Source organism: Martes martes (genome assembly GCF_963455335.1).
Source record: "Martes martes genome assembly, chromosome: 3".
Classification (NCBI taxonomy): Eukaryota; Metazoa; Chordata; class Mammalia; order Carnivora; family Mustelidae; genus Martes; species Martes martes.
The window spans coordinates 178,144,409-178,167,239 of record NC_137890.1 but is presented as its reverse complement, the minus strand read 5'-3'; the positions used below and the strand labels follow the sequence as shown (position 1 = coordinate 178,167,239).

The following is a 22,831-nucleotide window of genomic DNA, read 5'->3' as shown; positions in this document are numbered from 1 at the left end:
TAGTTCAGTTTTACCATGAAGAAGCCCTGTATGTGGAGGAATGACCACCACCTGCTCAGCGATGTGTAGAGCACCATGTGACTTCCATCCAGTTAGTGTTCTTTGTGGTTGTACTCCCTTGAGGATACCACAAGTAGAGGCAGGGGAAATGGTAGGATCAGGGCACAAAACCTTACCCAAAGTCCTTAACACCAACAGATATTAAGTTTTCTTTACAATAACATCAAATGGGGTGCTGACTTTGGAAACAAACAAGTTAGTCACAGTTCTGGGATTTTTTTTTTTTTTCCTTTTCAGCGTAACAGAATTCATTGTTTATGCACCACACCCAGTGCTCCATGCACAGTTTTGAACCATAATGGTGCAGAAGCAATGAAGGAGCATCTGAAAATTTCCTGAATTTTCAGAAAGTAATTTATACTGTAAAAGCTATTTAAACTACACAGAAAGCACAGAGATCAGCAGTCTTTAAAGCAACTCCTGGGCTCTCAAAAGTTCTTAATTGGCATTTGTAAAAGATTCTATTAGCTTGAAAATATATGAACATATTGGTTTGACTACTACTACTTTAATAAAGACTATAATTTTTACTTAAACTATATAATTATATGGTAAAAATATTGTGCTTTCCTTTGAAAAATCCATTTATTCAGGCCACATCTGGTGTCAAGAAACAGAAACCTATTCCAACTGAGCTAAAGTAAAAGTGTGATTTATTATAAAGATAATTATCCCAAGTAAATCCTAGAAGAAAGAATACACAGCCAGACCTTATGAAACTGGTGAATCTGTCTAGCTCTGAAGACCTCACAGCAGAACTGTGTGGATCTTTCTAAGTCACTGCCTTTACCATGATCCAGACACCAACTTACTCAGCCATTTTTCTCAGTGCAAGTTGTTTGACACCGTGAGAGAAAATCTAAATGGTTCCCCTTGAGTAAGGTGTGTTCATTCTAGCCCAATCAGTTGAAGCCAAGGTGGTGAGAACAGCTGAGCAAACATGGCCGCTCTTGTCCCTGCCTTAGGCATGGCCTCTGGGGCAAGGAGGCTCTCTTAGAAGCATGTACAGGCAAGGATGCAATGACTGACCATTGTATTTTAATGTAATTTAAAAAAAAAGACAATTGACACCAAACTATATGAGAAAATAGGACAATAAGCAAATCTGTGAGTGGATTCAGGTAACACAAAATGATTGAACTCACTTTTTTGTGTGTGCACTGTCACTGTTATTGTCTAGCATAACATTATCTAAGGTGGAAGCCAATCTTTTAAACTATTCTTCCCTAAATACAGGCATTCATGGGTCTTTCCATATGTACTACAACACCAAATATCTTTATGGTTGGTCTAATTTATTTGCTGCTCTTCCACACTTTTGTCCTCAGAATCTGTAAAAGGAGAAGAATGAAAAGGTGTAACTATTTAAAAATCCATTAGTAACCTACGTTTTTACTAGCTTTACTTTTGCTCTCCTCTTTCTCCTATTTCCTGGTTTCCTGCATTCAATCTGATTCAGCTGAGGGAGTGTGTGTGAGAGGGTTTCTATCTGTGAGGGACGTCAAACCACAACACCATCATTAGATCTTTTATATAAAGCAAAGTTTAATTCTGGCCTCCCTCCTGACCTTTATCTATTTCTACGTGAAGTGTTGTTTGGTTCCTTTGTCTCCCATTCTGAATTTTGTAGCTACATATTTCCATTTCTTCTCCTGGCCCTGCTTCTTGTCTATGTACCAATTCTAATTCCCCATAGTTAGCCCCACTCCAAAGCCCATCATTCTATACATTTTCAGGAAGGATTCAGTTGCCATTAACATAGCCCTGGTTATAAATGTAGAAAGGGAGGTTCCAAAAATGTCAGCAAGCAAAGCTGGGGATGTGGGTGGGGGGAGGGTTTAATTATATCTGGGGGACATTTGATCTCTTCTATCCAGTTCTATTAATAGAATAAGAAAAGACTAGTTGATGTTTTGTCTCCCCACCTACCATTTATGGCTTCTTGACCAAATGGCTTTTCAGAGGTGGGTTGAGGAGTCAGATCTAAAAGATTCACTGCTGTAAAGAAAGAAAGGGCAGAACAGAGATTTTAGTATCTAAAGTACATTGATTTTTGAAGTTAGTATCATTTTCTCCTATCCTGTTCCTTCTTGTTCTTGGGGAACTGCAAGATGCCTGATCACTTGTATATGGAGTTTTGAGAACTGGACTATGTTCATTTGACCACAACATTATTCTCTAAGACTGGACAACATGAGTCATGACCATTAGCACTACAGAGATGGTTTGTGATTCGATTGACTTAGTGTCTGACATAACCAGGTCTTTTTCGTTATCTTGGATTAGATCAGAACACATTCTATGTTTATATTCTGAAACCAAAATAAGCTAAAACATACTGGATTTAGAAAATAACTAACAACCATGAAATGTTCTAGGTCAGTGTTTTTCAAACTTTATTGAGCATAACTCACAGTAAAAAATGCATTTTACAGGAGCGCCTGGGTGGCTCAGTTGATTAAGCATCTGCCTTTGGCTCAGGTCGTGATCCCAGGGTCCTGGGATCGAGACCCACATTGTGCTCCCTGCTCAGTGGGGAGTCTGCTTCTCCTTTTCGTTCTCCCTCTGTTCTCTCCCTCTCTCAAGTGAATAAATAAAATCTTTTTAAAAATGCATTTTACATTATAGTCCAGTACGTGCGCTTGTGTGCTTACAATAAAACAGAAGAAGTTACATGAAATAGAACTTACCCTTTTCTTATTTTTTCTACTCATCTTTGTTTTTCTATTATATTCTAGTGCATTGGGAAAAAAATCTGGTCTTCTCACTTACTCTTTTCTTATCACTTTTATTCCAGTTCAAGGAAAAAATGCCAGTTGTTAAAAAAAAGTTTCATCACCTACAAAATTTTTTTTCTTTTGTTTTAATAGGCTCCATACCCAGCATAGAGCCCAACATGGGTCTTGAATTCACGGCCCTGAAATCAAGACCTGAGCTGAGATAAAAAGCGAGATGCTTAACTGAGTTGCCAGCCGCCCCACCCACAAAATTTTTTTATGACCCACCGAACCCATTGTGGAAAGCACTATCAAGTGATATTTGAGTCTAATGCTCATTCAACACACAGCCTCTCAAACAACCTGAAATCAGCCCCATTTTCTCTACTTTATTACTACTAATGTTCTTTTGTCTGTGTAAGGTTATGTCTTAGTAGAGGGTCTAAGAATCTAACATTTTAACCAACAACTTGGATCGTTCTGATGCCTAAACTCTGGAATACATACTCTACTTGGCTCTTTTTCAACCATGCTGGAAAGATGCCAGTCACCTTGGTCATGACAGATCTGACAGTTTTTTCTCAGTTCTCTCACCAGGGCCTTGGAGCCCTCAGTTGTTTCCTTGAGTATTGCTCAATACCAGCTGGGCCAACTGGAACAACAGTGCGGCCACCCAGATACCTAGAGATACTGTCTGACTGGACCTCTTTAAATACATATTCTGTCTGGAACTGAGCTCAACACAGTCCTCCAGGCAGTGATTTGGGCCTCTAGGCGGCCAATGAGAAAGCAAGATTAGTTCTGTAAGCCTGATGGCATCCATTTCATGCTTGTGTTGCCACCTACCAGCCATTTTGCTGAGCTCTCAAGCAACCAAACTGGATGACCTCCCCCTGCCTCTTCCAGTCCTACTCATCCTTTCAGGATCCTCTATTCTATCCCAGCTACTCCATTTATTGTCTTCTCAATACAACTTTAGATTTCCTCAGGTTCACACCTCTGGCCACCTGAAATGCATCCTCTGCCCGTGTCTTCTCCTGGTGGGGCACATTTCACAGTTCCTCTGACTCCTCCACCTTTGGGCTTCTTTTTCACTATGACATGAGTAATTCCTACTCATCCTTCCAGAGTCAGCTCCCATGTCCCTTGTGCTTGAAAGCCTTTCCTAACCTTGCTGTCCCTGTCAGGAGAGCCCCAATGTGGTTCAGTTATACCCAGACATCTCTCTACATACCACTTCTTTCTCAACAGGGTAGGGTTTTTGTTTGTTTGTTTGCTTTTAAAGATTTTATTTATTTATTTGTCAGAGAGAATGAGAAACAGAGAGAGAGAGAGGCAGGCAGAGGAAGAAGCAGGCTTCCCACTGAGCAAGAAGCCCTATTCGGAGCTTGACCCCAGCTCCCTGGGATCATGACCCAAGCCGAAGACAGACGCTTAACTGACTGAGCCATCCAGGCGTCCCTTTAAGGAAGAAAAAAAAAAAAGATTTTATTTATTTATTTGAAAGAGTGAGGAAGAGAGAGAGTGAGTGAGCCAGGTTGAGCAGGGGGAGGAGAGGGGGAAGGGGAGGGGTAGAGCGAGAAGCAGACTCTCCGCTAAGCAGGGCTCCTGATGTGGGCTTGATCCCAGGACCTTGGGATCATGACCTGAGCCAAAGGCAGATGCTTAACTGACTGAGCCACCCAGGTGCCCCTAAACAGGGTAGTTTTTGATTGGCTTTGCTGTTTCCTATGCTAGATGGTGAGCACCTTGAAAGCAAGAACAATGTTTGGTTTCCATTCATGTCCCTAGGACCTAGTGCTGTTTCTTTCTTTCTTTCCATTGTGCTAAAACATATAACATGAAATCTACCTTTTAAACATGCTTTTTCAGTGTACAGTGCAATACATTGTACTGTATATGTACGTATACATTGTTGTACAATAGATCTCTAGAATATTCTCACCTTGTGTGACAGAACCAGTAGTTTCTGCATAACATTTGATTATCTTTAGCCATCTTAAGTCCCAACTAGATCTGAAGATACGACTAAGTCATCTCCTTCATATATTACAAGGAACTCTCTTTTCCTTATGCATTTCTGTATTATTTATTATATGTTCTCTTTCCTTTTGATCTGTCTTGCTTTGTTTTATTGAACTTTTTAATTCACTGTGCATCCTGGCATTTACTTCTTTGTATTCTCAGGGCTCCTTTCTCCAGACATGTCTTGTGGCTATAACTCTGTCATGGTGTCCCCAGCGTCTCTCACAGTGATCAGCATACAGAAAGTACTCAACGAATATCTGGTAATTTCCTTCAAGATTTTAATAGATTTTAAATACGACCTGGTTGTTTAATATAGGGTGAGAGTGATAAAAGACTTAATTCCCACCTTGTGGCTAATAGATGGTCAAATTCCTTTCTTTGAAATTTAGTGTTAAGCCTTGGATAAAAAGGACATTTTTTTTTTTTCAATTGATATACCTACCATCTGAGACTCTTTGATTTTCCTGGTCATTGTATGAGGTAGGTAAGGTGGTCTTTTCATAGCTTTTGGCTAAGTCAGTCTCTTAAAGTCAAGAAATTAAGTATTAAATTAATCAAAAAGATTAAACAAACCCCATGCATGAATCATCTCATTGTTATGCTAATAAGCAGAGATCTCCAAACTGTGCAAAATTCTGATTATTTTCAATGCTCTGATCTTGGAATCTCTGGAACAGTGCTTTGGGCAAGGTCTGAAGTTGACAGAATCAAGATCAATCGATCTATCTATCTAGCTAGCTAGCTATTTAGCTATCTATACCTTGACCTTTGTTAATGAAAATAGCATAAAATCAGGTTATTCTTTTTCATCAAACCCTCTATAATGCATGTATTATGGAAAATTTAGGATTAACTACCAGTCAAAGGAGTCAAATTTAGACTGACTGCTTTATAGCCCATTCTCAGAAAAGGAATTTGCAGCTCTCCTCTGCAAAAGCAGGAAGCCGCACAGAGGGCTTCTAAACTCTGGGGATAAAAGAGTTCCAGTGAAAACCAACTGCTCTTCGGACCTCTGTGACTGTGCCCTTGGATTCCGTGCTGCTTTGGCCTTTACTTCCTTTGGCCCATTCCCAGGGATTGACCACTAGGCAGAACAAGATCTGAATTCCCAAAGCCCATCCTCTGCCTTAAACATCTTTTCCTCGAGGTCTGGTCTCTCTGTGCTTTCCACACTGCCATATATGACCTCACTTAAACCCTCTCTGCTCTGGACCAAGGTCAGTCTTGCTGTCCCCTACCAGGTTCTTTTTACCGGTTAATTCATTCTGAGAGGCAGCATCTGTTTTGATTGAGTGGAATCTGTGAGATGTTTTATTTTGAAGGACACATTGAACTTCGCAGTTTATTTTGTCAACAATTTTGTTTAAAAGTGATAAAATGTGGATTATAGTTATCAATATTCAATAGCAATTCAGTTTTAACAATTTTTTAAAAATTTTTAAAAAGATTTTATTTACTTATTTGAGGGAGACAAGAGCTTAAGAGCAAGAGAGAGCACAACTTGGCGGGGGCGGGGAGAGGGAGAGGGAGACACAGACTCCCTGTCAGAGGGAGCCTGATGTGAATCCCAGTACACTGGGATCATGACCTGAGCCAAAGGCAGGCGCTTAATTGACTGAGCCACCCAAGTGCCCCAACATATATTTTAATAGTCTTTTAGTAGCAGCTCAATAAAATATCACATCGAAAAGGTTACCTGATTGATAGGGCTGAAAACTGATCAAATCTCCAAGTGCAACAAGTTTCTCCTGTTGAAAAATTTTAGAATCAGAGAAGTAAATGACCACAATTGCTAACTTAACCCACCTTCAATAGAAAAACATTTTGGGTCTTGATTTTTAAGTAACCAACAAATATTTTCAACATGCCACACATTATGTAATGTAATGAGTAGGGTCTTCTGTTGATTTCTTCAAGCTCCTATTGCCTCCTGATTGTTTTTAGGAAGAGGATATAAATTGAACCCACAGAAATTCAGTGTATGCCTTAGCCCAGAGGAATCGGTTTATGGCCATTATCAAAGTCATCACTCTTGTATCTATTCGGACATTACCTGAATGAGATCACTTGTCATTCTGGTCATTATTGGTTCACTGATTTCAATATCTTTGAGATCTGTAAGAACTACCCAAGCTCCATTCTCAAATTTTACAGGCATAGAAAAGACGATCCCTTCAGGAATACCAAACTGGCCTGTAGTAAGCAAATAGAAAGCAAAGCAGAACAGAAGTGCTCAGAACAATAAACCTGTCATGTAAAGCATTGTAGAAAAGGACAGAGATCGTACATGATTTTTATTGGCAATGGTGAACTAAATTTTTGAGAATTCCTTTCCCAGGAGGACTGAAACATTTAACCTAGAAATATTGCCTGAGCATCCTCCAAGTTCAGACAACTCTCTCTTCTTTGTCACTCTCTGAAAGAACTACTGTTCCCTCTCGTTACCCCTTCTGTTCCCTCTGGTTTGGTTCAGACCCCCTGCCTCTCCTCCATTTTGTCTGCACTCTTTTGTCTTCTCCCTATGGCCTTTCCTTTCCCCCTCAGTAGCCTAAGACCCCAAGACATTTGTCTGCCTGTCCCTGTGTTCTTCTAGCCCGCTGTGGTAGTCCCATAGCTACAGTGTGAGGCTGGGGCGGAAGAGAGAAGGGGCTGGGGAAGTGGATGATTTCCCAGCAGCTGCCAGGGCCCAGTTTGGATGTGTTCCAAATAAAAAGATGGACAATACTTACTACTAAATATGCAACATTCAGATAAAGTTGCCCCCCACTGCCTTTTGTGCCTCAATCAAACGAGAAAATTATTCTTGCCATTTTAGTCCTCTAAAATGCTGTCAGTAGAAAAAAAATGTGAGGATAGTGAACAAACCAGGACCTAAAAGACCTTTCCTTAAAGGGCTTCTGTGGTTCTCTGCTCACTCTCTTTTTTATCTATAAAGAGCCAACCTTATGGGTGGACAACATACAAGAGTATAACCACACGGTTTCAGGGAGACAGGGATTATCTGCTCTTCACCTCCAATATTGCATTTTCTATTGGTAAACTACTACAGAGATTAATTAAACTGTTAGCAAATAAAGATAAGGTTTTGAATGCCTATTACAGTAAAAAGGTAACATGCTGATTTGATTCACCTTATTCATTAAAAGCATGCCCATATACCTTACTGCAACTGAAACAAGATTTGCTGAGTGTCTAACTGTGAAGGAAGACCCAGCCAAAGCCCTGCCCCCAGGGTGTATGCATTCTAACGGAGAGGACTTACACAATGAACCACACCACCAATGAGGGGGCTGGAATGTGCTCCCGGACAGAGGAACAAAATGCTATTCATGTACAGAGGACAGATAGATGACTTCTGACTTGGGGGATTTGGAGAGATTTCAGAGAGATTTCCTTGATCTGCACTGTTAGCCCTGGAATAAAAGGCAGGATGGTGGTTCCACTAATAACATAAGGAACACAAGAGGTGGATTGGATGGAGAGGAAAGACAATGAGTTTGGTTTGGTGTATGTCGGTCTGAGGTGACAATATGATGTTCAGGTGGCAGTGTGAAGAGAGGCTGAGGCGGGAAGCTTTAGCAGTGAATGAGTTTACACAGGGAGAAAGTAAAACACAACGGAAGAGAGGTTTTAGATGGAACCCAGAACCCAGAACATCATCTCTTCTCTCATTCCTGCTCTTCAAAAACGGTTGAAGTCCTCTGAAATAGTTTTTAGCAGACGAAAGCAGTGAGGCTGTAAAAATACATCTCCAATGAAGACATACAAATGGCTAACAGACACATGAAAAGATGTTCATCATCACTAGCCATCAGGGAGATTCAAATTAAAACCACATTGAGATACCACCTTATACCAGTTAGAATGGCCAAAATTAGCAAGACAGGAAACAACGTGTGTTGGAGAGGATGTGGAGAAAGGGGAACCCTCTTATACTGTTGGTGGGAATGCAAGTTGGTGCAGCCAATTTGGAGAACAGAGTGGAGATTCCTTAAGAAATTAAAAATAGAGCTTCCTTATGACCCTGCAATTGCACTACTGGGTATTTACCCCAAAGGTACAGATGTAGTGAAAAGAAGGGCCATCTTGTACCCCAATGTTCATAGCAGCAATGGCCACGGTTGCCAAATTGTGGAAAGAACCAAGATGCCCTTCAACGGACGAATGGATAAGGAAGATGTGGTCCATATACACTATGGAGTATTATGCCTCCATCAGAAAGGATGAATACCCAACTTTTGTATCAACATGGACGGGACTGGAAGAGATTATGCTGAGTGAAATAAGTCAAGCAGAGAGAGTCAGTTATCATATGGTTTCACTTATTTGTGGAGCATAAGAAATAACATGGAGGACACGGGGAGATGGAGAGGAGAAGGGAGTTGAGGGAAATTGGAAGGGGAGATGAACCATGAGAGACTATGGACTCTGAAAAACAATCTGAGGGTTTTGAAGGGGCGGGGGGTGGGAGGTTGGGGGAGCCTGGTGGTGGGTATTACGGAGGGCACATACTGCATGGAGCACTGGGTGTGGTGCATAAACAATGAATTCTGTTACACTGAAAAGAAATTAAATAAAAAAAATACATATACAGTATTTGCAGCTGGAGAGCAAGCTTTCCATGTTCCCACTGGTGCCCTAAGGTCTGCATCCTGATGTGCCCTTTATATCCTGACCCCACACCTTAGCCACTGTGGCCCCTGGGGGATGTTCTTCCCACACTAGTCTGTCAGGTAAACACTACTCAGACTTGAAGGCTTCCTGGAGGGTCACCACCTTATTGAAGTCCGTCCTGATTCTTCCCGCCGTCTTCCTAAAATCAACCTTGCTTTCCCTTCCTCTGCTGGGATACAGTGAGAACAGCTTAGTGGAACTCGGGTTTTTGTAGCTGGCTCTTCTTCCCTCTGCTCTAGGTCTCCTCAAGGCAGCAGCGCTGTGCCTGTTCCCTGTGCACTCACACAAAACGTCACAGAATTTCTGAATGGCTGAGTGAGTGAATGAATGAATACGTACATGAATATGAAACTGTGGAAATCCAACAGCTGACAGACCAGGTAAGGCAGAAGGCGGGGACACAGAAGCAGGAGCATAGGTATACACGGTGGTCTGAAAGTAATACCAGATAAAAACAAACAAACCAACCCAGATTTACCTTCACTCAGTACTCCTAACGACACGATCTCCCCAGGTGGCGAGCCATGGTACCAGTATTTCAGTGTAGTAGCTATACTGTGCGCAGCTAAGATGGCTCCAAATTGTTTTCCTGTGGCTGTCAGTTTTTTAAGAGTTTCTACATATTGTCTATTTACCCACTCACTATAAGGAAAGAAAGAAATGATTTTACGATGGAGGAAGGAATGGGAATAAAACAATGCTCCTTGGTCAATGGATCTTAGTACAAGAAATCATCTCCATAAAAGAGAAATATGACTTCCTGTGCACCTTCCTTCTTCAAGCTTCTTCAATCCTGTAAAAGGTCAATCGAAAAGCAATGAAATATCACAGAAAGGAATCCTGAAGTGTCCAGTGAAAAACATGGTAATAGAAATATAGGAACACAGAAAAGCAGTCAGACTGCAATAACAGTTACTCTCATTACAAAGAATTTATTTTATGCAGATGTTATCTTGGAACCAGTGGTATCCTTTATCCTAAGAAAATGATATCCTAACACATTGAATAATGCACATTGAGAACTGGGGAAATAACTAAGTCATTGTTATCATCTAAAGTTTAAATTCAGGGAGCAGTCCAGCTGATAAAGGGCTGTTCCTCCTAAGCCAGTGCCTACAGCTCCAGGAGACACTGCCTTTACCCAAAGGAAACAGGCACCAGGAGGGTGGGCTTGGGGGCACGCCATTTCTGAGCGCGGATGGAGTATCCCTGGCCAATGGAAAGGAAGTGTTACAGCTGGAAAGGGGCTGCAAAGCTTAGAAAGAGGCTTCAGAGCCGCTCCTTCCCTTCTCTCCTCCCCTGCCCTGTCATAAAGATAGTGCTGACTGCAGTGGGGGGAGGGTTCTTGGGGCTGTACCAAGCCATTTCATCTCCCTAACGACCCTGTAAGACCCAGACTATGAGACCATTTCCATTTTGCAGATGAAAAACCTGAGGCACAGAGAGGTTACATGACATCTCTAAAGTCACACAGCTAGGAAGTAGCTGCTTGAGAATCCCAACCCAGGCGGCTTGGTTCTAGAGATCGTGCTCTTTCCCAGTCCTCGGTCCTGCCTCTCCTGGGACAGAACGTCCAGCATGGCCAGGGCCCGCTCACTGTCTTAATTCCTTATTCTCAAAAATGTTTCCACCAATTTCAATTTGGATACATGTCTCTCTCTCTCTCTCTGTGTTAAGTAAGACTCATTTTGCATGTGCTTGTTTTAGAGATAAATTTAAAGGGCTATGTGAGCTACTTTAGGGATACTCTGAAATACAAAAATTCATAATTGCAAAATCAAATAAACTGGGCATGGGGATTGACCAGTTGTGATTCTGTGGAATTTTCTGTATCTTCAATAGAGCACCTAAACAAAGGTGAGTATGAACAATGCCAGTGTCACATCATTGTTGTACAAAGACTTCTAAGATGATTTAAAGAATTATAACAACCATTATATATGTCTCCAACATTGTCAGCATACCTCACTTAAAAATATACCTTACCTATCAAAAATCAAGCTCAAAACAGGGCGTGAATAGTTAGGAGGTCCCCAAATAGCACTCTCATATCTGTAAATCTTGGCTTTTCTCAGATCAATGTAGTTGTTTCCACTAATATTACCCCAAACTATCACATTTTTGATGCCTGTGAAGAAAAAGAAATTTAAAATTAACATAATAATGCGCATGAATAGAAAAAAAATGGCCTGTACTCTATTTTTTGTTTGTTTTAGGATTGATCTTTTTGCTATAAAATGATCTATGTTTATGCTTCCCCTGAATGTACAAATGACATGGATGATTTCTTGAATCATCAGCGTTTGGCAATTCCTAATCATGCTCATACGTAGACCATGTAAGTGAGTTCAAGAAATACTGAAATGCTCCCTGGAAGACATTGCTACTGAAAATTATACCACTGGTATGGTCCTAATGTAAACACTCTGCTTACCATTAGAACTTTTTATCTGCTGCTTTGGTTCTGACAAAGAGTTCTTGATTCTAGACTGGAATAGAAATTTGGGCAAATCACTTAACTCCTGGATGGGTTTCATTTCCTTGCAGAAGGAAGGCGTTATAATGAGAGGACCCCAGGAACATTCTAATCAGTAAGTAAGTGAATTAGATTCTGTGTGTGAGGCATTTTTAAGTGGAAGGTTTAGAAGGAAACGCATCACCCCAAACCCTTGCAACATTCTGGGTGTGGAGGGGAGCAGGTAAGAAAGCAACTACTATACAAAGTGATATGTGCTATGAAGGAAAGTAAGAGGATGAGGTTAGACAGAAATAGGGATTAAAATCTCTATGATTCTAAAACTGTGGACCTTCTAGGAACGTTGTAACTGAAGTGAAAATAAGTAATTTTATTGATTTATTAACTTATTTATTTGCTTAAAGACTTTCCAAAGTCATACCACTTCCTACGGTGGAGATTAAATTCTCTACTGTTATGCATGAGGTAAGATTGCTGTATGGTTTCACTTATTGGTGGAGCGTAACAAATAATATAGAGGACAAGGGTAGATGGAGAGGAGAAGGGAGTTGAGGGAAATTGGAAGGGGAGGTGAACCATGAGAGACTATGGACTCTGAAAAACAACCTGAGGGTTTTGAAGGGGCGGGGTGGGAGGGTGGGGGAACCAGGTGGTGGGTATTAGGGAGGGCACAGATTGCATGGAACACTGGGTGTGGTGAAAAAACAATGAATACTGTTACGCTGAAAATAAATAAAAAATTTAATTTAAAAAAAAAAGAAACTAAAAAAAAAAAAAGATTGCTGTGTGGTTTCAAGGAATGAAATATCCTTTCTGACTTGGCTTATCTAGGAGTTCACTTTTCTCGGACAATAACAAGTTGAGGTAGGCAGTAACACTGGTGGTTGCTTAGCAGCTCAAAGACGCTATTCTCTTGGCCTGCCCCTCATGGTCCTAAAACAGCTGCAGCAGCTCCAAGTATCACATTCTCACATGGTTGTGTTCAAAGGCAGGCAGTAGGGAAAATAATTTTCTTATCAGACTTGAGGCTCTATATAGCTCTGCTAGAGAAAATCATAGTGGACATCTGCTGTTTTTCCTCCTAACATTGCAAGCTACTGTTTTTCTTTAACAGCATCCCAGTTTTCCTTTAAATAACTACCCTTTCTCAATTTCAGTCCATATGGTTTGGGTGGGGCTGTCCTTACCCCTCAGGTCTATCAATAGGCATGAGTCCCAGATTCCAGACTCCTGGCCATGACGATTGATTTGGAGACGGCCAAATGGCCCGAGCCTGGCCAATGAGATATTATTTTGCTACTTTTGTACACTCGAGAGAGCAAGCGCTCTTTCTCCTGGGGTAAGCTCAGCTATGAATGTATAAGTCTGGAGACACCAGTGGCCACTTCGCTGCTTCGTACAGAGAGCCTGACTGAGAATCAAACCAATGCTGAGGAAAGTAGAACAGAGCAATAGGTCAAGAGAGAGCGCAAGTCAGTCCCGATGTCGTCAACGAAGCCTCAGCATCCACCCATGCCTGGAAAAAAGTTCTCTCTCTGACTAGCCTCTTTGAGTGGACTTGCTGTCACTCGCAACAGAGTTTCAACCAACCCAATGCACATGGTCTGATGTCACACATAATAGGGTTATGTGTGAACAAAACCCAAGGGATATGTCACACGTAATAGGGTTATGTGTGAACAAAACTCAAGGGATATCCTGGAAAGATCTGTTACCTTCTTGGGATCTGGGCTCTTCCCTGAATGACTCCCCTTGATGTCAAGGGGACATCGTTGGTGTTAGTTCCCCTTGCTCAACTGGCGCTGTTGGCTATGCTCTGCGACCATTCCCATTGACTGCTGTCCCTCCAAAGTCTCTCTTTCCTTTACCCAACATTTCTCCGTTTCTCTTTCTTCTGTTTCTCATATGCTTATTGGCTTTGGGTACAGGAGAGCATACGATTTATGGCACCACCAGGCCCATATGAGAGCAGCTTTCTTGTTGAAAGTCCCCACCTTGTTTTAAATTTTGTAACACTGCCTCTTCTTGGCACTTTGATGTCATTATCAGACATATCAGAAGTCTTTTGTGATAAAGCAGTGTCTACATGCCTGTATGTAAGGTTGGCACAGAGATAAAATGATTAGAAAATGTTTTTTTTTCTTTTTCTTACTGAAAAATTTTATAGCAATTTGGCTAGGGTAATCACTGGTCCTGGGGGTGAGGCACTGAAGATTTGCATGCGAGAATACCAAAAGAGATGGTTCTAGGGCCTCACTGTAAAGCGATGGGTGAAACAGTTCTTGCTCTAATGTGTTAGGGGCTCCTGGAAGCCCTTTATAGCCCTGATTTAGAGCAAGCCAGGCTTACATTTCATCATCTCCCCACTGTCTTGAGGGAATGCCTTGTACCTCCCTGTGTTCTCAATGAGCTTTTTTGCACCTGCTCCATCTAAAGGCACCGACACCTAACATCTTTGTTAAAGATGATAAATGTTTTCCAATACAGCACTCCCCTTTTAAACACAATAATCCATTTTCTGATCTAGTCTCATCCTCATGAGGTTCTGATGTCTACCAGTTCCAAGACTAATTGGGGGCAGAGACTGACCAGAGAGCAGGACCCTGCAGACAAGTTTAATAACCTTGCAGATGTTACATGGGTGAGGGTGGGGTGGGGCCACTTAAACACATCCCTGATGATTTTTTTTAAACACAGATTACCTTAGTTGATTATTATTATGAAAAATTGAAATATTAGGTGTCAAATTATAACATGAAAAATAGAAATCTTATTATAGTAAACACTGGTTTAATCTTTTAAGTGATGGACAAAGTCAGCCTGTCAGGAAAAACTGAAAGAAAAAAATGTTTGCACCGCAGGCAAATCACACAGTAGGGAGTTCTTTGTATCTGCTTCATACTTTCTATTCCAAATATCTAGAATAATCCTAAGGGGCATGGTGTTCTTCCTAGTAGATTTGAAATCATATTGTTGAAAAATAGAAACAGGGGGCACCTGGGTGGCTCAGTGGATTAAAGGCTCTGCCTTCAGCTCAGGTCATGATCCTGGGGTCCTGGGATCGAGCCCCACGTCGGGCTCTCTGCTCAGCAGGGAGCCTGCTTCCCCCTCTCTCTCTGCTTGCCTCTCTGCCTACTAGTGATCTCTGTCTGTCAAATAAATAAATATAATCTTAAAAAAAATAGAATCAGAAACAGAAGATCACTCACATGAGGGGGTTGTTCTCAGTTTTCTGGCCAGTATAGCTCTAGCTTGGCCTTCCACACCTAGCGCCACGGCGATGATGTTGTGGGCGACATTTGGGGCATATCTCATAAGCAGAAATGTTTTAAGATTCACAAATGTTTTTCCTCCCACAATAACTCTGACGGAATCGTGAGCATTTTTCTCGATCAGGTATCCATAGAGCTTACACAGGGGAAGCCGGCTTCGGATGCAGTCTTCTAGACTGTATACCTCCTGGTCAGTGTTCTCATCCAGGATGATGATCACGTGCGCCTGGAGGAAGGCGTCCTCCACTTGGGTGCAGATGGAGATGCTCCGGAGCAAGGGGGCCACCAGGTCCCGCGTCTCTGTCACGATAATGTGGAGATCTTCTTCTGCCTGCTTATTGTCAAATAGATTCAGGCTAATTTCCGTGTGCATTCCAAATACTTCGCCACTTGTCAAGATGGGAATCAGGTTGTAGCAGACACGACCAGATGCACTAATAAAAATGCAAAGCCAGATTATGAACAGTTAAATCTTTTGTTCCTGCTAAGCCTTTATTCTTATTTATTTATTTATTTATTTATTTAAAGATTTTACTTATTTATTTGACAGACAGCGATCACTAGTTCGCTACTAGTGATCAAACAAAAAAGTTCGCTACTAATCCCTTGCTCTGGCCATCTGAAAACAATCCCCAAATAAGAAATGTCCTTGTTTAAAAGACTTTTCAAATAAAATAGAATATGGAGAAAGCAAAATTTAAAAGAATGGTTTCATAGTACTTTAATTACATATTTACATTTTCTTATAAAAAGGCAAGGAAATAACAAGTTTTATTTAACCATAGCTCTTTCCTACTTTATACTTTCATCTATAAAGTAATGACATTTTTTGGGGAGAGGACTATCTTTTCTAAATCCTTGTAAAGAAGCCTAGGATCAGCCTAGGCTAGGTATCATGTATCTGTACCCACAATTCAGCAAGTATCTGGGTACTCTATAGCTTGACTACCAATCTACAGGTGTAATCAGCCCGATGGGAGTTTGGAAATGCATCTGGGCATTTTTGATTTTCACAGTGGGTTTAGGGAAGGGTTCAATGAAGGTTTCAACTGTATCTGTACCATTTTAATCATTTAAAAATATCTAAAGGAGATGTAATATTTATTCAATCTGGGTGTGAGGTTCATGTTGTACAATGAGGTACATCATTCTTAATTCTTTTCTGTATTGAACTATTTCATAACAAATAATTTCCCAAAGAAGCATTATGTTAGGATACATGCAGGTGTAGTAAGAAAGAAGGGCAGTGTGTGAGAGACACAATGAGGGGCGGGGAGGGAGAGAGAGCGAGAAGAACAGCAAAGGACACCAGGAGAGAGAGAGGGAGTGCAGAGACAAAAGGTGCTAACTAAGGTGTGCCCAAGACTGAATGCAGTGAGAAGCAAGAGATAAGAAAAAGGAAGAAGGAGCAAAACTGAGGTGTAGTAATGAACCCTGACAGGTTTGCTTTCTGTTTTTTATAAGTTTTAATTGCTGAGGAGGTATCCGCTTCAAAGATGTCTATCTGTAATAAATGTACTGCCGGCCACACCACTATGGAGCTAGGGGTCCTCCCACTCCGAGGCTCCATTGTTTTAGAGATCTTTGATGTCAATAACCAGCCAGCTGGACTACCTGTTTTTTCTCTTTCCAAGCTGTAAGTTTCCACTCCTAAGTTTTAAATTCAGCAATATAGAGTGAGCCCACAAAACCTAAGTCCCCCACTCTCAACCCCAATAAAAGCAAAGCCCCAGGCCCATGTGTGCTCACATGTTCTCCCTCTCTCTCTCTCTGTCTCTGTCTCTGTCTCTCCCCACCGGTGACTTCACTGTGTGGCTTCAGGGGTGCCATGTCATTTCCAGGATGTGTAGGTAACAACCCCCCTTTTCCCATGTTTCCTGATGGTTATTGCTAAGGGGGTCTTGCAAACGTAATAAGAACCACAGGCTGGTCCAGCCACACATTGGTTACTGAGGCTGGCACTCAACAGGAGGATAGCTCTAGCAAGCGGGAAAGAGTGGGAAGGCAGCAGCCAGTGCGACCAGAGTGGGGAGAAGAGAAAGAAAGTAAGGGAATGGGAGGGAAGGGTGGCGCGGCAAGGAGCAAGAAGACAAGCAGCAGATAGCATGAGAGATATGGAGTGAGGGGACAAGAGCTAAGGACTGGGTTATTGACGTAATGATCTTTGCTATACAGTTGCTCTTAGATTTCATACGTGTGTGTATGTACACATACCTATAATCTAAAACTTAAATATGAAGCTATATTGGGGGATATATATGTATATATTCACATATCTATACATGTACATATCTATACATACAAATCTCAAGCTTGAGATTCAGATGTTCTCCCACCATGGATTTAATCCCATATTACTGTCCTTTCTAAATGTAACACCCAATCTCATGAATCCTGGAGTTCGACTGTCCCACCTGGTGATCCAAACCTGCAAAGGGTGGATGAGATCTTTCCTGGTTTCTTCTTCCAGTTCTTTTTCCTTATGTGTCTCCAGGTTCTCTTGAGCAATTAACTTCATCAGCTCAGTAGTCATGCTAGAGGTGACACCATAGTAAAGCTAAATATTAGGACAGAAAATGTCAAAACTGACAATGATTATAATGGAAAGTTCTTGTTTAAAGCCAAAACTTTAAAGAATAGAGAGAGCGCTAGAGGGTACTGTGCTAAGCAAAACAAATCAATCAGAGAAAGACAATTATCATATATGATCTCTCTGATATGAGGAATTTGAGAGGTGGGGGGGAGGGTCATGAGGGTTAGGGAGGGAAAAAATGAAACAATATGGGGCCAGGGAGGGAGACAAACCATAAGAGACTCTTAATGTCAGGAAACAAACTGAGGGTTGCTGGGACGTGGGGGGAAAGATAGGGTGGCTGAGTGATGGACATTGGGGAGGGTATGTGCTACGGCGAGTGCTGTGAATTGCGTAAGCCTGATGATTTACAGACCTGTACCCCTGGGGGAAATAATGCATTATATGTTAATTAAAAAATGGAAAAAAAAAGAATAAAGAGAACAGAGAGAATACTTTGGAAAGCAAGACATCTGAAGAGCAACGTGAGAGAATGGTAATGTTTTGAGCAGACGAACAAAATTAACACATATACCTGAGCGTATTCTAGGAATTCATTATATCCTCCCAAAAGCAACCCCTTTCCTCCACGATCCAACAGCTCTCTCCAAATGACGGGGGACTTTTCGTGTCTCCACTTATTCTTTTCACACAGATCTTTCAACCACTCCTATTGAATGATATTCCAAGAGAAGTCATCCGTTGAATCTGTTTCAGAATTCACTTCCATACCGCAGAATTCAAACACAAACTACCTTGTTTTTTTTCCCCTACCACTGAATATACATAATAAAATTTAGATATCTTTACACTGTAAAATGTAAATAGAGAAAATAGTGGTGAGTGAAATAACAGATTAATCAAATACAAAAGACTTCTTCAAATTTGTTGACCAAGTAAATGTACTGAAAGTTGCTCTCTTTGCCGAGGAGACCGGGAATGCAAGTGCTTAGCTTAAAAGAGAAGCCAAGTCTTCCAAGTTATCTGATTTAAAAAAAAATTCAACTGGTTCTTCCTTTGCTCTTCTATGTGAGTTATCTCCAGTCTTAGGGCCACCTAAATTTGGTATTACTGTCTAAATATGTGGGTATGAATTAATGAGTTAAAATTTATCTGTGGATTTATAATAGTATTCATTAGAGAGAGTTTAAATAATTAATATTTGGTGTGTGTAGACCAGGCCTTCCAATGACAAGAGCTGAGGAGAGACAAAGTGCAACATTCTTGTGAGTAAAGTACATGACAACATTCTTGTCATTGGAGGCATGGGTAATGAGACTACCTTACACATAAAATCTTAGAAACTAATTTCTCTTGATGATGTTGAAGATCTCTCTTCTGCTTTTATCTTCCTTTAAAGCAAATAATGCTGCTGTGAGGATTCCCCATGGTTCCCCTAATCATTACCTAGCCTGACCAGTGAAGTGCTGGGCCTCTGGAGGAAAGGGATTCTGCCCCAAAGGACCTTCAGCATGAAGTGGGGGCATGTTGACATCTTGGTAAGACTGGGGGAATAAGTATAGGACTGGACTCTGAGGGTGCCAAATCAAGAGTGGGATATAAAGTTGGACAAAGGAGAATTTATCAATGTAAATCACTCTTCCACAATCCAAGGGTGCATATCCTGGCAAGCACTCAGAAGACAGTGGTAACATGTTGCTAGGATGGCTCTCCAAAGCTTGGACAAAGTGATGGTTCGTGTTAAATGGAACAGAAATGCCAGAACACCACAGAAGACAATGCGAGAAGGAATCAGAAAGCTTAGAAAAATGGGCATGCTGGAGTGGATATGCTACTATGGAAGACTAGAAACCTACTAGTCCATTATGTTCTCCAGAAGGGCCTGAAGGATGACCACATTCATCAAAATGATAAGGACTGTTGTCCATCCTAGGCCAGAGCTATTGAGGAACATGCTATTATAGAGCTGGACTCCCCAGTGGAATCAAGGAGGATAGAATCCTGAAATAAAAGAGGCTGGGGCAGTGCCCACCAGAGGACATCTATCGTGATAAAAGCACGGGAAAATCCAGCAGATAAAGTCACTTTGCTAAGGCACAATGGGCTCACAAAAGAGACAGAGGTTATGCCACAGCCCTAGAGAACAAGCCACCACTCACCAAAGCTGATCGAGCCACTGTTGTGGCTAAGTGTCCAATGTGCTGGCAACAGAGACCAACACTGACTCCCTGATGATGGCACTATCCCGCACAGACACTAACCAGCCTCTTAGTGGCAAGCTGATTGCATTTCACCCCTTCCAACCTAGAAAGGGCAGTGATTCATCTTGACTGGAATCAACATAGATTCTGGGCAAAGAACTACTTTTTATGCCTATAGGGTTTGACTAGCACCCTGCCCAAGAGCTTATAAAATGTTCAACCTAGCAACATGGGATTCTGTATAACATCACTTTGAACCACTTTGGAGTAAAGCATGTGTGGGATTGGGCATGTAACCATGGGATGCACTGGCCCTATCATATATTACATCACCTTGTGGCCTGAGAGAGGGATAGGACTGTCCACTGAAGGTGCTTAGAGGTTGCTACCTTATAAGGATAAAGCACTGTCTTTCAGGATGCAATATACACCATGATTCAGTATAGTGCCTTCCCCACTAGGTGAAACACGTGAGTCCAGGAACTGAGGGATGGAATTAAGAGTGATCCTGCTTACTATCACTCCCAGTGACCCACTTGTGCTTCCCCAAGCCCACTTAACTCTAGTTTCTATGGATCTGGAGGTTTTAAATTCCAGAGGTGCAAGGGTATTTCTATCAGGAAGAGTTCCTTCCATTAAACGCTAAGGTATGGCTACCGCTTGGTCACTTTGAGCTCCTACGCCAAGAGACAGCAGTCAAGGAGAGGAGTTACCATTTTGGAAGGAGTACTTGGCCCTGCTGATCAGGGACATGTGGGCAGGCACCTAGGTGAGCCACTGGGGTATCCTCAGTACTGCCTTGCTCAATTTTGACAGCAAGTGTACACTTGCCGCAGTCACATCCAGTCACATCCTGGGAAACTAGGACTCAGACCCCTGAAGATACAGGTCTAGGTCATCATACCTTGGAAGTCACCTAGACCAGCAGAAGGGGAGGGGGATCGACACTGGATCATAGATAAGAACAGTGATGAGTGTCTGTTACAGGTCTAAAATGATATGCAGTAGAGACTATGGTTCCTTTCACTGACTATCCTCTTGTCAAGTTTCTCCAGGGAAAGACACCACCTAGAACCCCAGAAGAGCTGTTCCTAGATGGTGTGAACTTACATGGAGCATGTAGATCCAAAAGACACAACAATTGGTGAGCTGTAGCAGATCCTGTCATATGTCATTCAGATTCCCCCTTTATGACTGAGACACTCATTCCCTGGGTCACATGACGGCTCAGTGCTGAGTCTCTCTCCAGGAAATGACCTCAGAGAGGCTCCCTGGCCTAGAGTTAAGTCCCCTGCCCAGAAGCAGCCTGCAGCCAAGGACTGTTAGTTGTGTCAGTACAAAAGCCCTGCTCCCTTGTCTGTATTTGAGGTATCTCTGAAGGGCCACCCCAGCTTCAGCGGTCAGGGCTGGCTGATCCCTCTGCCACAGCACCACAGTGGTTCAACCTCTCCCACTGTACAGCTCTGCTGTCCTCATTCCTTCCCAGGGCATTGTTCCCAAAGCTCCCCCCCCCAAAGGAAACTCCTTCCCCCAAATCTCTGTCTGTTTGTGGGGAAACACAGTCCCAAAGAAGGGTATTTCAAATAAGCAAGTGCTTCATGTCAGAAATCAAATGAAGGAGAATGAAATGTTAAAAAGGATAATATAGGTTACCTGGATTCTTGGGAGAAAAAAACAGCTAAATTTATTCTACTGATTGGCTAGGGCCTCATTTGTTTTACTAGGTGCAAGGAAAAAAACACATAATGTTCTGAGACTGCTAAGTAGGAATTAATTTTATTATTGTTAAAATATCAGTAGAACATGAACATCCATTATTGGAGGTCCATCTGTATCTTTGGGGTAAATACCCAGTAGTGCAATTGTGGGGTCATAGGGAAGCTCTATTTTTAATTTCTTAAGGAATCTCCACACTGTTTTCCAAAGTGGCTGCACCAACTTGCATTCCCATCTGATACACTGACTAATAGTATTTCATTAAATCAGAACACATTTTTGTGAGTGTGTGAGTTTAACAAACAACAAAGTCTTCTTACCTCCCAAACCTGAGGATGCTGTGTAATTTTATGTACCCGAAAATCAGGAAGATTCTTTTGTAAGTAGTCTGCTAGGAGTTCTGCTTTAGCATAATATGGGCAATCTGCTCTACCTAAAAGAGTTCAAATTTGCAACATTTTCTTATATCACACAGAAACCATCATGTAGTTATAAGTATTTGTCATATAATTATAGAACTAATCATATAGTTATGATACATTTTATAACATAGAATTATAGTATAAACTGCCACCATATAAATATAAAAATCTAATATAATAATATAAATATAAATATATATATAAAATATAAAATATAAATATATAAATATAAATATAAATATAAATCATATAAATTCTGATTTTTGTTGACAGTAGTAAAAAAATTATCTCATAGGAGGTCAAAATCTTAAGTAATAAAATGTGGAAAGAAGAAAAGGCTATTGGATATTTACTCTTCTCCAGGAGTATGCTAGACCTCACATTCTCTAAGGGGCTGCCATGCTACTAACTAAGCATGAACTACTAATAATGACCTACTCATTAGTAGCCAGTAAAAGGCAAAGGGTGAAGTGAGGAGTGGTGGTAAAATCACATGTAGATTTGATATGTGTTGTGGGGAGTGGTACTGCGGAGGTGGGGAAGAGAAGCTGAGGGAGAGAAAAAAGTCTGGGATAACTCCTACTTTCTGGCTTGGGTAGATGATCCTGCACTTACTGGACAGAAGCCACAGGTAAGACGTTTAATTACAGACAAGTGCAGCTGGGGGTATGTGCAGTCTATCTAAGTGGATATGCTCAGCAGGTAGCTGTACCTATGTCTGAAGTGCAGGCC

General features: G+C 41.4%; 1 protein-coding gene across 1 annotated transcript; it reads right to left on the bottom strand.

The window, feature by feature from the left end:
- Window positions 1-1,350: 1,350 nt before the first annotated feature.
- MDH1B (malate dehydrogenase 1B) lies at window positions 1,351-18,464 on the bottom strand (the record flags this gene model as incomplete). The annotated part of the gene is made up of 10 exons (XM_080799451.1): window positions 18,335-18,464; window positions 17,642-17,784; window positions 15,165-15,661; window positions 11,466-11,607; window positions 9,958-10,121; window positions 6,859-6,998; window positions 6,502-6,553; window positions 5,248-5,328; window positions 1,990-2,058; window positions 1,351-1,391 (listed from the first exon to the last, which is right to left on the bottom strand). Exons 2-10 carry the CDS (start codon window positions 17,758-17,760, stop codon window positions 1,351-1,353), a joined length of 1,305 nt encoding a protein of 434 aa, XP_080655577.1. The 5' UTR covers window positions 17,761-17,784; window positions 18,335-18,464.
- Between the last annotated feature and the right edge of the window lie 4,367 nt (window positions 18,465-22,831).